This window comes from Canis lupus, chromosome 35 (assembly GCF_048164855.1).
Source record: "Canis lupus baileyi chromosome 35, mCanLup2.hap1, whole genome shotgun sequence".
NCBI lineage: Eukaryota > Metazoa > Chordata > Mammalia > Carnivora > Canidae > Canis > Canis lupus.
The window spans coordinates 5391545-5406617 of NC_132872.1; the positions used below are offsets into that span (position 1 = coordinate 5391545).

General features: G+C 48.9%; 1 protein-coding gene across 8 annotated transcripts in view; it reads left to right on the forward strand.

The window, feature by feature from the left end:
- SEMA5B (semaphorin 5B) overlaps window positions 1-15073 on the forward strand; it is a 117889-nt gene that overhangs the window by 83033 nt on the left and 19783 nt on the right. For all 8 annotated transcript variants that reach the window (XM_072812574.1, XM_072812568.1, XM_072812569.1 and 5 more), the window contains 2 exons: window positions 337-436; window positions 5429-5474. In XM_072812574.1, the coding sequence (XP_072668675.1) occupies window positions 337-436; window positions 5429-5474 (146 nt within the window). The remainder of the gene's footprint in view (window positions 1-336; window positions 437-5428; window positions 5475-15073) is intronic.

A 15073-nucleotide genomic window follows, 5' to 3' on the forward strand; every position in this document is an offset into this window, starting at 1 on the left:
TATCTAGGATTTGTGAGTGTTTCTAAGCGCTGGTGAGGGTCTAGGGGAGTCAAGGATGATTACAGTTCTCCATCTGGGCAGCCAGGGGTCAGGGGGGAGCCCCTGTCCGAACTAGGGAACATAGCAGGAACAGGGGCCACATCCCCACTGCCTGTCCCCCAGCTGGCTGCTCACGGGCGGGGGCAGGGCGGGTGGGACCAGGCTCGAGGGTGCCCCGGCCTCATTGCTCCCTGACTTCATCCTGACTTTAGCCCTTCCATTCTGGGGTCCGATGCTGGTGCAACTGGAAGCCCCCGGCCCAACAGTAACCAGAACGGTTGCCTCTCCCTCCACCAGATCTGAAGCCGTGGGTCTTTAACTTCACCTACCCTGGAGCCCGAGATTTCTCCCAGCTTGCTCTGGATCCCCCCAGGAACCAGCTCATCGTGGGAGCCAGGTAATGAGGTGTAGGAGGCTGGGTGCCACGAGGGGCAGTGTGCTTAGAGTCGGGTGGAGGGAATATTACTTGGGATATGCCCACGGTGGGCGGACCCTTCCTGGCCTTGGGCCACGTTCCTCTCTCCCAGGCCCTTTCTATATGTGAACGTCTGTCTCCCACTGAAGGGGGCATTAGTGGGAGCAAGGGTAGGGAGCGGGGTGACCCCTAGACCTCCAGATCTCAGCCAGCCGTGGTCCTCCTGTGCCTGGTGGCTATGGGGAGCAGGAACACCTGCTGTCCCCACCCTGCTGCGGGGATGGAAGCGCCCCGCAGAGAAGGTGCCAGGAGCCCCCTGCTGGCTGGCTGGCCGCCTGCCCTCACCTGGCACGCTGCGCTCGATGAGCTTCTCCCGGGCAGCACCTTGCTTCCTTCTCTGTTGCCTCACTGGTCCAGCTCTAGGGAGGACTTGCGGAGACATTATGGAGTGGAACAATAGGTCCAAAATCCTGGGCCTTCAACTCCAGTAGGGAAGGAAGCTTAGGGATGTTTACTCCAGGGGGGTCTCAAAGAGTGGTCCCCGGACCTGCAGGACCAAAGGCACCTGGGAACTTATTAGAAATGCAGATTCTCGGGGTGCCACCCCCTGGCTGCTGACTTGGAAGCTCCGGGGTGAAGTCAGCAATGTGTTTTAGCACACCCTCCAGGTGAGTTTGAGGACTAGGGTTTGAAAATCCCAAGTCTAATCCAACTGCCCTAGATTTAAATGTGAAGAGGCTAGGGACGGACGGGGGAGCCGAAGGGGACCTCCCCAAGATCACATAACAAGATTGATGGGGGAGCAGAGGACTAGCTGAGGACAAAACACAAGCCCCAGGGGCCACATTGAGGAGTCCTTGAACCAGGCAGAGGGACCTTCCTCTACAGACTCCACTGCCTCGATGTTCATGCTTTGCTAAGGGGCAGCAGGCAATCTCAGCCCAACCCCCAGGAGCCTGTAAATCTACTTTAACATATAAAAATTCCTTTAGAAATGTCCTTTATCTCTAAGCCCCCAAGATCCATGTTGGCAATCATCCCCAAGCACTTGGCCCACCGATACACACCTGAAGGGGCTCATGACTCAGGTTTGACTAGACGGTAATAAGTGACTTTTTCCCAACAATAGCCAACCCCCTCCAGGTCCTGGAGACCTTGCTTCCAAAATCCCTTAGAGAAGCCACTGTCCCCAAACCCCTCCCAACTCCCAGGTATAGAACCAGCCACCTCTCACAGGCCAGGGGCTGCAGCCCTTCCTGCCCAAGGGTCCTGTCCCCGGGCTTTAATAAAACCACCATTTTGCACCAAAGACGTTTCAAGAATTCTTTCTTGGTCATGGGCTCCAGACCTCACCCCACCAAACCTCACCTATATTCCAAACTTTCATAAAAAATGACAACAGAGGGTGGGAGCTGCAAATCCTGTCTCCCTACCCCAGGGTTAGAGTTTTTTTCTGCCAGTTATCCACTTCGGTGGCACTGGGTTTTTTTGTTTTTTTTTCCAGAAGCTCTCCAACCCAGCCAGTCAGATTCTGCAGGTGTGAGGGCGGGGGAGGGTGGGCCACCCCCAGGCTACCTCGTGAGGTTTAGGCTCCTCTCCTTGACCACCAGCCTTTCCTGAGCATACCCACCCCCTATTCACCCTATGAAAAGGGAGCCCGTGGGGCAGAGCTGTGGATTCAGACCCTGGAGCTTCAAGGGTCTGATGTTGACTTTTGAGCCTAGACCTGACCTTTCTCCCTTGTAAAGTCTAGCTAGATTCCAGTCTTTGTGCAGCCAGTCTCTCAGGACTGTTGGGAAACCAGGGTCTGAAAGCATTTTCTTTTAATTTTTTTTTAATTTTTAAATTAACTAGGTTGCGTCAGTGATATGCATTATGATAAAACATTCAAAAGGTACAAAAGAATCTACAGCGGAAGGCAGGGCCACCCCTGCACACCCCGAGCAGGACCCTTTCCTAAGGGCATGTCCTGCGATGAGCACAGGCTTATGCAACTATATGAGCGCGTGTAGGCTTTATCTTCCCACAAATAAAATAGTTAACTCTTGAACCACAGGGGACGTGGGGTAAGGACGCCGACAGCCCCTCCCATCCCGTGCCCTTGAACACCTGCCTGTAACTTTTGGCTCCCCCCACACTTAACTACTAATAGCCACTATTACTGATAGCCTTACTAATAACACAAACAGTTGATTGACACTTTTTTTTTCATGTTACATATGCTTTATAATGTGTCTCACAATAAAGTGAGCTAGAGAAAAAAGTGTTATTCAGAGAATCCTAAGGAAACACGTTTACGGTACCGGACCAAATTGAAAAGAAATCCGCGTGTGGAAATCCACGCAGTCTGAGCTTGTTCAAGAGTCAGCTGCGATTGGCTTACTTTTCGTTTTGTGATAATTGTGGGTTTCCCCGCAGTTGTGTATGTGCTGCCCAAGCAAGTACCAGATTCCCACGCGGTTGTAAGAAATCCTATGTAGACCCGGTCCTCACACCCTCCCCCAGCCTCCCCCAGTGGTGACAGCTTGGGGAACGATGGCGCATGACGGTGAGGGAGCTGACCTCCAATGCCATCCTTCTCCCTTCTTCAGATTCCACCGGTTTCACCAATGAGTTTTCTTAAACCCCAAAGGTAGTGCCGATGCCTCCCCCCTGATCCTTGTGGAAGCATCTTGAAGGCTGCCATCCCTTTGGTGCCAGGTGCCACTTTATGCACCATACATGCAGCAAAGCACCTCCAGCATGCAGGGAATGAGGCGCCTAACAAATCACCCCATCTTCACCCCGGAGCTCCTGGACTTCAAAGCTCAAAGCTTGCACACCTCACTGCAAATGAAGCGAGGTCCTCAGTTTCTTCCCTTCCTCCTCTTCTTCGTTCTTTCTGGCCCCCTGGGTCTCTGGAATTCAGGCTGGGGATTTTTTTGTTGTTGTTGTTGTTGTTGTTGTTGTTGTTCATTTATACCGTGCCCTGTTCTGGAAGGGAGTTAGGGGCGGGCAGGCTGCAGAGATTTCTCTCTGTTCTCCTATCCCAGAAGAGCAGACTGCGATGCTGGGATGAATGATTTTTGATGGGATAAAAATTAATAAAGTGATGCAATGTTTCCCCTAATTTTTTAAAGCTGTGAGCAGATGCCAGTGTTACCTGAGCAGACAGCTGGGGCAGAGCCTGAGCCCGTCTGTCCTCAGCAGGGGCTGGGAAGGTTTCGCAGAGGCCCAGAGCCAAGGTCGCTGGTGGGGCCTGCCCAGCCCCGGGACAGCAAAGAAGCTAAGTGGAGGCTGCGCCTGGAGCCCAGAGCTGGGGAAGAGAAGCCTCCAGGCTAAGGTGTCTCTGCCTCAGGCCCCTGGATTCATTCAGCAGGGCCCCCCTTTTCCTGCGGGCCCCCTCCCCAACCTCTCTCCTCAATTCTCTTCTCAGGACAGCTGAGGCAGGCCAGAAGGTTCTAATTATTCCTGAAAACCTCAGAAGCCAAAAGAGGAATGGCCGAAAGAAGATGTTAGAAGGAAAGAAAGAAAATTCTTAGGGAAAACCAGACCTCACATCTGCTTGACATTAATAAAGCCTTTCAACATGCACCACACCGTTCCCCCGTCTCCGCAGCCCCGGGAAGTGAGAACGAGAAGCATTAGTTTCTCCATTTTACAGATGCGGACACTGAGGCTCCCAGAAGGCCCCCGGCAGGTAGCGGAGCTAGAAGTTTCCCTGCCTCTGCAGCCGGGTCTGATCTCATACCTCCTCCGGCTCCCACCCATGCGTAGCCTCCCCCACCAACGGGGTCCGTCTGCACCCTGACAGGCACATCATTGTCACCCAAAGCCCAGAGCTGACCTTGTGGCTTCTTGGTGTGGTACGCTCTGTGGGTTTGCACAAAGGTGTGTAAGGACACGTGTCCCCCATTACAGTGTCACACAGAGTAGTTTCACTGCCCTAAAAATCCTCTGCGCTCCGCTCGTTCATCCTCCCACCCCACAAGCACTGATCTTTTACCACCGTCTCCACAGTTTGCCTTTTCCAGAATATCATAGAGTCGACATCATACAGTGTGTGGCCTTTTCACACTGAAAAGAAGATTGGCTTCTTTCATTCGGTATTACACATCGAAGTTTCCTCCCTGTCTTTTCATGGCTTGATAGCTCGCTTCTCTTTTGCACGGAGTAATAGTCTATTATTTGCATACACCACAGTTTATTTATCCGTTCACCTGCTGAAAGGCCTCTTGGTGGCTTCCCAGTTTGGGCAATCGTGAATAAAGCTGCTACAATCATCCACGCACAGGTTTTTGTGTGGACGTGTTCCCTGATTTCAGGGGTTTGGGCAACAGGCTAATGTGATGGAGACCGTGCTTGAGGCAGATGAGGCCGGCAGCGTTCTGTGGGCTGGACGGTGCGGGACAGGAATCATGAGGGGACGGAGGGGGTGATTCGGGAAGGGGTGACACAGCGGTCCAGGGAGGTGGCCGTGGCAAGGTCAGATCCAGAGTCCCCGCAGGAGAGGAGGAGGCAGCCGGGACCGCAGGGGCCGAGGCCTAGTGTCTGGAGAGACGGCTGGCCTGTCGGAGGGGAGAGTGGGGCAGGTGGGAGGAAGGAGGTGGCTTGCTGCACAAGGCAGGAGATCCTCGAGGCTCCAGGTTGAACAGAAGGGGCTCCCTGGCTGGGAAGATGGGGCTGCCAGGGAGCAGGGACAGCGTGGGTTTTGGGAGCAGACCAGTCTCATTTTAATCCCAGCTCCTTCGCTTACTGTCTCTGTGACCTGGACATTTACCCCACCTGTTTCCTCATCTGCAAATGAAGTTTTCTCTCTCCCGGGGTTGCTCCGAAGGTTAAAAGAGCCCATGGGGAGAAAGCTCTCCCTGGAGGTTGACCCACCAAAGGCCCCCTGTGGTCTGTCCCCCACCACGCAGGAGCCAGGAAGCTGCATCCTGGGGGAGCTGCCTGCAGAACCAGCTTGACTCATGATCTTTGTCTCTGTTTTCACAGGAACTACCTCTTCAGACTCAGCCTTGCCAATGTTTCCCTCCTTCAGGTACATTTGCCTCCCTTCCCTTCCATTCCATTCCCTGTGATTTCCCTGGTATTTGGGAGCCAGGCCTGGGGGTGCACAGGGAGCAAGATTCAGAATTCAGCCCTAACAGGCGAAAACAGGAGCCCTGTGCTCTTTTCACTGGCCCCGGACTCCGGCTGGCTTCCAGGTAACTGCTGGGAGGGTACTTGGAAGCGGGGGTGCAGCCACATAAACATAGAGGCACACATGGGGCTCCTGCCTTGTGCAGAGGAGCTGCTGGCAGAGGAAAGAAGGAGCACCCGAGCTCCGGCGACCAGCTGGCCCCGTTTGCCTGGGGATGGGGCATCCCAGGGTACGGGACCCTAGGTACTAAATCTGGGATGGTGCTGGGCGAACCGGAATGGTTGGTTATTCTAAGTCCTACAGCAAGGTCTGAGTTTTGACCTCAAGAGAAACGGTATCCCTGGTTCCTTTCTTAGCTTGGCCGGAGTGATCCCATCCTAACTCAGCATTTCCACTGAGCTGTGATTGATTTATTATCTGCTGCCAAGAAGGACTCCCCAAGCATAATTCCCTAAGTGCTCTGGGAGGCATTTTAATGGGACTCCCTGATCCAGAACATTTATCCCAGATTGAGAAACAGATGCCAAACTGCCTCTGCAGAGGCTGAACATTCTAGAGAAAAGAAGTCCATCTTTTCCTCAATGAGGAGAAAGACTCAGTTCTTGTGTCTGGGAGGCTTGAGCATTTATTGCATCAGAGCTGAGGGTGGTGGGGGGGCTATAAGGCCAGCAGAGTCTCTGACCTCTAGAGCTCCTGGTATAGCCAAGACAAGACGATGAGTGCTGCACCTGACCTTATGACAGAACGGTTAAAGGAGATGGTCAGGGCTAGGCTGTATGGGATAGGGTTTCACTGCAAAGGGTATCTGGGGGAAGGGGACCCTTCCTTGGTGAGCTGTTGTGACATTCTGGTCTGACCATCAGGAAGGGAGGGGGCCCGAAGGAACTAGGGCAAATTGAGAAGAAAATGCCGTTCATCCATTTATGGGTCCATCTATCCTTCGGGCCTTACCTTAACCAGCCAAGCTGCCCTCCATTCATCCACCTACCCACCCAGTAAACACGTGTTGAGGACCTACCGAAAGCCGGGTCTGGTCCCAGGCATGGTACTAGGCATTTGAGCTCCAAAGGTGAATCAGGCTCAGTCCCCGGCCTCAGGAATAAGCAGATGAGATCACAAGTGATTCCCTGTTCTGGATGGGATTTCTGTGGCTTGGTCCCAGAGCCTGGACAATGGCAACATCCGGTGGCCTGCCAGCTTGGGCACAAGCAACTCATCCAGAACCTAGTTACCAGGTGACATCCATGGAAAATGAAGCCCAGCAGGTCAGAGCCTGGGGGAGGTCGGTGCATGCAGATGTGTTTCAAAGTAGGTAGGAGGAAGTGTGTCCCTGCAGGGGTCCTGCCCTTAGTTCAGGCAGTTGGTGTTTTGTTAGATTTCCAAGTTCTACAAACAAAGGTCTTCTAGGAGCAATAAAGAGGTCAGAGAGGAGAAGCAGATGCACAGAAATAAAAGCAACGCTGTGGGAAGCACGCAGGGAGGGGTGAATGCTAGTAGGTTCAGCGGTGGCCCAGAGGCGCGAGGAACCCACTGGGCTCAGCATGGTCTGCAAAGCCTTCCTGGAAAGCTGCCCTTGGGCTGGAGCTCGAAGGGTGGGGATTTGCCAGGTGGTTGAGCGGAGGACACAGAGGTGTGAGATACAAGGAGCACCGAGGGGTCCAGCGTGCAGGATTCTGGGGTGTGAGTAGGAAAGGGGTGGCAGATGAAGCCTGGGAAAAGAGAGGCCACACTGCAGAGCAGAGGAGTCCGTATTTTATTTCGAAGGCAATGGGACTCGCTAAAGGGTTTTAAGCAGAGAAGTGGCATTGACCAGTGTTGGTGTTTAGATCATCTGGCCTGGTGCAGAGAATGGGTTAGTGGAGGAGCCAGTTAGGAGGCAACTGCAATCGCCCAGGTGAGGGGTGGGGAAATTGAACTAAGGCAGTGGAGTGGGGATGGAGAGAGGAGGGTGGAAGAGCTTCAAGGGACAGAAGTGCATAGGGTCACAACATGAAAGGCAACCTAGGTTTCTGGCTTACAGAGCTAAGTGGCATAAGTCAGGTTGGGAATGGAGCCAGCCTGGTGCGCGGCAGTGGTTCACTCTTGGTTGCCCACTAGAGTCACCAGGAGAGATTTAAAAAACACTGACGCCTGGGTCCCACACTCAGAGATCCTGACTCGTTTGGTCGAGGTACAGCTGGGCACCGGGATTTTTCAATCCCAAGTGATTCATGTGCAGCCAGATTTAGGATCACTGCCTTAGGATACCAGCATCTTTTGTGTAGGTGCTGCCCGCTGGTTTGGCTTTGCCTGGTATCCTTGACAGCTGGCCTGCAGGGCCCAGGGCCCGCAGCTTATCAGATGTTAGGACTCTGGCTTACTGATGAGGCCCGGCACTGGGTTCATCTCTGTGTGTTGATGTGGCCACAGCATGGGAGGATGTCTCAATGCCAGCCCCATACTGGGGACAGAGGCTCAGCTTCAGCCTTCAGTGCAGGGTGCTGCACATCAGCCACAAGTGCACCAGGAATTGGTTTTACCACCTCCTCAGGGTGTCTCTCTGGGGCCTGAACTCAGGAGTCCAGAGTGGATTCTCCATAATGGAACTAAGGAGAGGAGTAAATACTTTCCATGCCCACATCTCCACTGTAGTGGGTCCCGTCTAGCCACAGAGCGGAGACAAAGGAAGAGAAATTGGAGTGAGCTGTCTGGCATTCCCTGGAGAGGCTGGGGGTGAACCCTGGCCTCCAGTCCCCTACTCCGTCATCTGGCCTGGTGAAAAAGCCCTGACTTTTGACCACAGAAGCCTGACCTCAGCAGGTGCCCTGTCATTACCCTAACTAGGGCTTTGGGTCCCTGCTTGTAAGTTCCCAGTCATCAGCATCTGCTCGCACAAGTGGCTCTGGACAACCAAGTGCTAAAATTGATCTGCCCCCGCCCCCCCCACAGGAGGAGGTAGGGCCGAGGCTCCCCAACCCAGCCTCTTCTACTCCATACTGCCTGGGACTATGCATGGCTGTAACTCTCCTTTACAGCCAACCGATCCTCCCCTAACGTAGGATTTAACCAAACTTAAAACTCAAGGTTTTATTGATAGTTTAAATAATTAAAGGAAATCTAAATACAAACAGTTTATGCAAACCAGTAGCCATTAAAAGGACTTCTAAGTACCTAACTCCTATTAAACAGTTTATGTAAACTACTATTCCTTCAGGAAAATCGAAATGCTCCTTCCCAATTCTCCAAGAAGGAAAAGCAGCACAGAGGACAGTGAGTGTGTGAGTGTGTGTGTGTGTGTGTGTGTGTGTAGACTCGTGCTTGTGGACAGGGAGAGGAAATCAAATCAGTTTATTTGTGATGCTTATTTATCAGCGTACTTTAAACTGGTTTGGGGAAAGAAAAGGTGACAAGTGGCCAACAGTGTCCGGGGGCTGCTGTATGATGAGCTCACTTGGATTTGGCGATTTTCTGACCTTTGCCAGAGTGGTTCTAAGGGGCTGATGTGACTGGAGGCCTAATTGCAATGGATTTATGAACTTGGGCTGCCAGATGTCCCGGAAGTGCAGAAACTTGGACGGTTCCGCACACACGCATCAGGACGCATGTGAGGCTTTGTTGGGCCTCAGCAGACAGTGAAGCTGATTCTGAGCTCTCTTCTAGTTATCTCCACAGTCTCTAAGCTAGCCTGGCAGCTCTCGACTTACTTGAAATCTAAACTCTGCTGCATGGTGGCCTTGATGCTCAGGAGATGTTTTAATGTTGAGCCATTGTCACTGGCGTACAGGAGAAGTGCTGAGTCTGCCAGGAGATTCTCCAGGTCCTGGCCAACTTGCCTGTTCTCTCCCGTAGCAGAAAACCATGCAGTTACTCTGTTACAAGAGATTGCCATACTGGAACTTCTGGGACGGTCCTAGTTTAAAGTTTTATGCGTGGCAGTTCGATTGATCATACACGTCTATCTCCACCACTAAAATGATGGTGAGGAATTTTTAAAGGTTCAGATCCACAATGACAGTGAGAACAAAAGAGATGTCAGTGGAGAAGAGATTAAACACATTTTAGGGGGATGGAAAGTGGATGGACAATCATAACTGATTTAGCAGAGCAGAATAATTTACAGAGGACAATATGGCAGAGAATTAAGCTGACCACCACCCTGCTCCAAAGGTTCAGAAATTGGGATGTTGGGTACTGTGGAATGTGAGGATGAAGTATAAAGTGAGGAGGGGGAAATAGTTGAAATTGTCTAAATTGAGTGGTTGGAATCCAGGGCTCGTATCCCCCGCCCCCCATAGCAATCCTTTCATCCATTTTACCCCTAGATTACCCCAACAAAGAGAGACTAAGAGCCTTTCTCTAAAGAGTTGACTGGTGAGTCTGCAAATTTGAGACTCCAAGAAAACTGAAGGACACTAATGGGGTATGAGACTAAAAGAGTATTTCTCTTCTCTCTCTCTTTGTGCAATTTATTTATTGAAGAAACCTGGTCATTTGTCCTATAGAGTTTTCCACAGTCTGGATTTTGCTGATTGCAAAATGGTACAAAGTGGTAGATTTTAACATGTTCCTCTATTCTTTGTATCATCTGTAAATTGACAGCTAGATCTAAAGACTTTATTCCAGACTCACCTTGGTTGCACATTTCCTAACCCCAGACCTGGAATCAGCTGTTACTCGGTTCCTTTCAGTGGGAAGTGGCTAGTCTATTTATTTATTTATTTATTTATTTATTTATTTATTTATTTATTTATTTTTAAAGATTTTATTTATTCATAGAGACAGAGAGAGAGGCAGAGACCCAGGCAGAGGCAGAAGCAGGCTCCATACAGGAAGCCTGATGTGGGACTCGATCCCGGGTCTCCAGGATCACACCCCAGGCTGCAGGCGGTGCTAAACTACACTGCGCCACCGGGGCTGCCCAATTTATTTTAAATAAAAGGAAATAGCCCCAAATCACCAGATATATCAGGAAAGCCTCTAAAGTGAAAGAAAAACAAGTGAAAACAAACAAGCAAATAGCATGAAAGCTATAAGAAAACAGGGACAATAAGAGAAATATAAGAAAACAATTTTAAAAACTATTTAGGAAAAACTAAGATATAAAACCGTATTGAAATATAAAAATATATTGTTTTATAAAACAAGTTTAAAATATGGAAATTAAAAATGTGATTGGGGAAATAAAAGCTGCACTGAAGAATTAAAAGATGAAGCTGAAGAAAAATCTCCCAGAAATTAGACCAACAAAAAAAAAAAATAAAAAATTAAGAACAAGGGAGAAAAAAACAAAATTAAAGGATCAAAACACAAGGGCCAACCAATGATTGGATTAAAGAGTTACAAAAAAAGAGAACAAAGGAAAAGATGAGGAAGAAACTCAAGATGAAATTACATAAGAATATCTCCCAATGCAGAGGATGGACTAGTCTTCACATTGAAAGGGCTAAATGGGTTTCCAAAAGGGAGATGCACTAAGGCACATCAGTGTGAAATTCAAGATATTGTTATGAAAGAGAAGATCCACAAAGCTTCTAGAGTCCAAAGAAAAAACTGTCATTAAAAAAGTTGGGGAATAAGAATTACAGCAAACTTTGGAGCGCCTGCATGCTTCAGTCAGTTAAGCATCTAACTCTTGATTTTGGCTCAGGTCATGATCTCAGGGTCGTGAGATCCAGCCCTGTGTCTGGCTCTGTGCTGAATGTGGAGCCTGCTTAAGATTCTCTCCCTCCCCCGCCCCTCTTCCTAAAAAATAAAAATAAAAATAATTACATCAGACTTATAGCAACACTGCAATCTAGGAGACAATGGAAGAATAAATGCCTTTAAAATTCCAAGTGAAGATTATTTCCAACCTAGAACTCTATCAATACTACCAATCAAGTATGAAAATAGAATGAATCAGAAATGCAAGAATTTTTAAAGATTGATCTGTCATGGGGCACCTGGCTGGCTCATTCAGAAGATCACTTGACTCTTGATCTCAGGGTAGTGAGTTTGAGCCCCATGTTGAGTGTAGAGATTACTTAAATGAATGAATAAATAAAAACTTGAAAAAATTGATCTACCATCTTCCTTTTCTTAGGAAGATACTGGAGATGTGTTTCACCAAAATTAGCAAGTAAATCAAAACATTGGGAAACATGGGATTCAGCAAAAAGGAAGGGAGAGAAGGTAAGTCCCAGTCCCAACAGCCAAGTTGGAGGCTCCAGGAGCAACCAGTCCACACTGGGGCAGGAGGCTGGAGGCTGGGGTAGGGGGAAGAAGACAGGAAGAAATGGATGATCAGAACCATTTGTATTTACAGTTAGCAAATGATATTGAGAGGGATTTGTAACCCCTGTTGGACATTTGGGGAAAAAATTAATGGCAAGTACATTGCAAAACAAGCAAATGAAGAAAATCAAGGCAATTATGCAGTCCAGGAAAAACAAAAAGTTGGTCAAGAAAGAAACCTCATCAAAATAGGCATTATTTCACAGAATCTCAGCCGCACATTTTCACATTTTAATGAGTCTGAAATCAGGCCACATCTTACAGTCACCGTCATCTAGACTGCCGTCCTGATTGAGTTGTCCTCGCCTATGCAGGCATGAACTTGGTCATTATTCTGATAACAGCAACCCGTTCACATTTCAGGCCACAGAACATTTTAGGATCAGATGAGGAGGCAATATGAGTCCTGATTTTTCAGAAAACCTTCTGTGGACACCTTCTGGTAAGACCAAGAAAGTACCAGCATCCAAACTTGCAGAATGGGATCCATAGCTTGGAAGAAAATTCTGGAGACCAGCATGGAATACTCTTTAAGAATTGCTACATCACTGAAGCACTGGGTGGTTAAAAAAATGATCCTCTAAAACAAGCAAACGAACAAAACAAATGAGCACTGACAACTGAAAAGGGACTCAGAAGAGGCAAACTCTGAATTCAAAGGAGGTTTAAGAATACTTAATTAAGCTTGTTTCCATTTTTCTTTTTTGTGCACACGAGATTGATAGATGATAAAAATTATGTGTCTAAACAAGAGCACTTTCAATAAGTTTATATTAAAAATGTAAGGAATAAAGGATTTGATAGGCAGCATATTTTCTTTCCTGGTGTTTTATATTACCATCAATGGCATTTTATATTCAGCGAATTCCAGTAGTAGTGAATAATTTCTATAACTTCATAATAATGTAAATACCAATGTTGATTTTAACTTAAAAATAATTATATCAACATTTTAAATTAATATTACATAATTATAATGGGAAGATGGGGAGAAGGGAAATGTCTGTGTGCTTTGGGGTGGGAGAGAATGGGATGGGTGATTGGGAAAAATCTTTACTTCCATAACAGGAAGTCAGAAGAGAAAGTCTGAGATTGATACATATTTTTGAGAAAAATTAAAAGAAATTATATTAAAACACACAGACATACAGAAACAGTTAAAAGGACCTAGTTGGGGGATCCCTGGGTGGCTCAGCAGTTTTGCGCCTGCCTTTGGCCCAAGGTGCCATCCTGGAGTCCCGGGATCGAGTCCCGCGTCGGGCTCCCAGCATGGAGCCTGCTTCTCCCTCCTCCTGTGTCTCTGCCTCTCTCTCTCTCTCTTTATGTCTACATAAATAAATAAATAAATCTTAAAAAAAAAAAAAAAAGGACCTAGTTGTCCTTAGGAAACAGTATTGGAGTGGAGGAGGAGTGGGTTGCCTTTTTTTTTTTTTATAATTTTTTTCATATCATTTGACTTTTTCAACTCTGTACATCATTACTTGGGTATAAATAATTTTCAAAATAAAATAAAAAATTTAAAAATGACTCCAACAAGCCTGTTCTGTGCTGTCATCATTATAAATATACATATCCTTTTCAGGCCATATGTTCTAACTTTGGGTTTGAAAAATCTATTCACTGTGAGAAGCTGCAGGATGTAACAGAGAGAGCTCAGCTCTGGTGTCAACTGTCTGGGTTTGCATCTTGGGGTTGTTGCTGACTAGCTTTGTGACCTTGGGCAAATTGCCTGACTTCTCTGAGCTTCATTTTCCTCCCCTGTAAAATGAGCAGAAATCTACATATTTTACAGTGCCTGTCTGGGTGTTCGGCTCAGTGTGACTTTAACTGCTTAGGATTGTGAACGGCTGTCCCACCTACCTACCCAGTGGAATTCCCACCCGCTGATGAGCAAGGGCCCTCTGCCCACCAACCCCTCATCCCCCACCGCCACCCACTGTCCGGAGCTTTGGGCCAGGACATCTGCAGCGTCCGTGGACCATTGCTCTTTTCAGGCTCCAGGGGCCTTGACGTTGCTTCTCTCTATCCCTCTTCCCTCTCACATCAGCCTCAGCCAGGGAGCTGATGGGGTCCCGAGGAGGACAGTGGCTCCACTGTCCAGATAAATCCCATGGCTCTGCAGCTAGATGCCAGGGGTCGTTTGCCCTCCAGGATCTGGGAGCAGAAGATACTGTCTTAGCTCCAGGCCTGGCTTGGATGAGCCCAGCTTGCTCCTAGGTCTGATGGGAGCCTGAGCAACTTGTCCCTCCGCTCCTGAATCCAGGCTTTGCAAGAGTCAGCCCTCCCTCTGCCCCGTGAAGTAGTGAAGTAACCGTCTTGGAGCTTTGCTGCTCCTTCTCTCAGCACCTCCTCCCACACCCTGGCCCTGGAGCCCTGCAGACAGGGACTTCAAGGCTCGAAGGAGCTCTACAAGAAATTAAAAGCAGGTTGGTTTTTTGTTTTGTTTTGTTTTGTTTTTCTCCTTCTTTGAATAGAAGACCTGCTTGCTCACTTCTCCCTCTCCCAGGACAGGTAGGGAGGTTCATGTTTATACATGTGACCCAGAAATATATAATGAGCTACACATCGGGGCTGCTGACATTGTCTGGACCTGGAGGGTGGCGCTCCTCCCTGCAGCTGCTCCTCAGAGGCTGGGAGGGATGTCAGAGGGTAGAGACAGAATAGGGGAAGGGGGGATCCTTGCTGGGAAACAGCCCTCTCCTGATGCCATGGGCACTTGGGAACAGGAGTCCCTGAGTGAAGGCTGCACCCCCAAGCACCCCACGAGAGCGTGAGTAATGCTCCGAGGGAAGCAGACAGCACAGAGTCGGGGAGAGGGGTAGCAATTAAGAAATGGGAAGCCCAAGGTACTGAGACAGTGGGATAAAGAGAAAAAACACACAGAGACTTTGACTCAAGAATATGGGCTCCAATACCATCTCACCACATAGCAGCAGCAGGTCTCACAGAATCTGAGTTCCTTCGCCTGTTAAGAAAAAAAGAAAAAAACCCTTTGCAGGCTAACAGTGGGAAAATTAAGTAGATCTGTCGCTAGGGTTTGCAAAGGTAGCTTTTCCTCTCTGCCTGCCTCTCATTCACTTGAGGGACATCTGGCACACACTGGAGGCACATTTTCCACCTCTCACTCTGGGTCTGGGGTGGTCCTCGAGGTCTTCCTCGGCCCCTTCCAGCTCCCTGGCTGACCTGGGGAAGGAAAGAGGAGGAGGTCCTAGGACAGAGCTGCATGGGCGTCACTCAGCATGAGG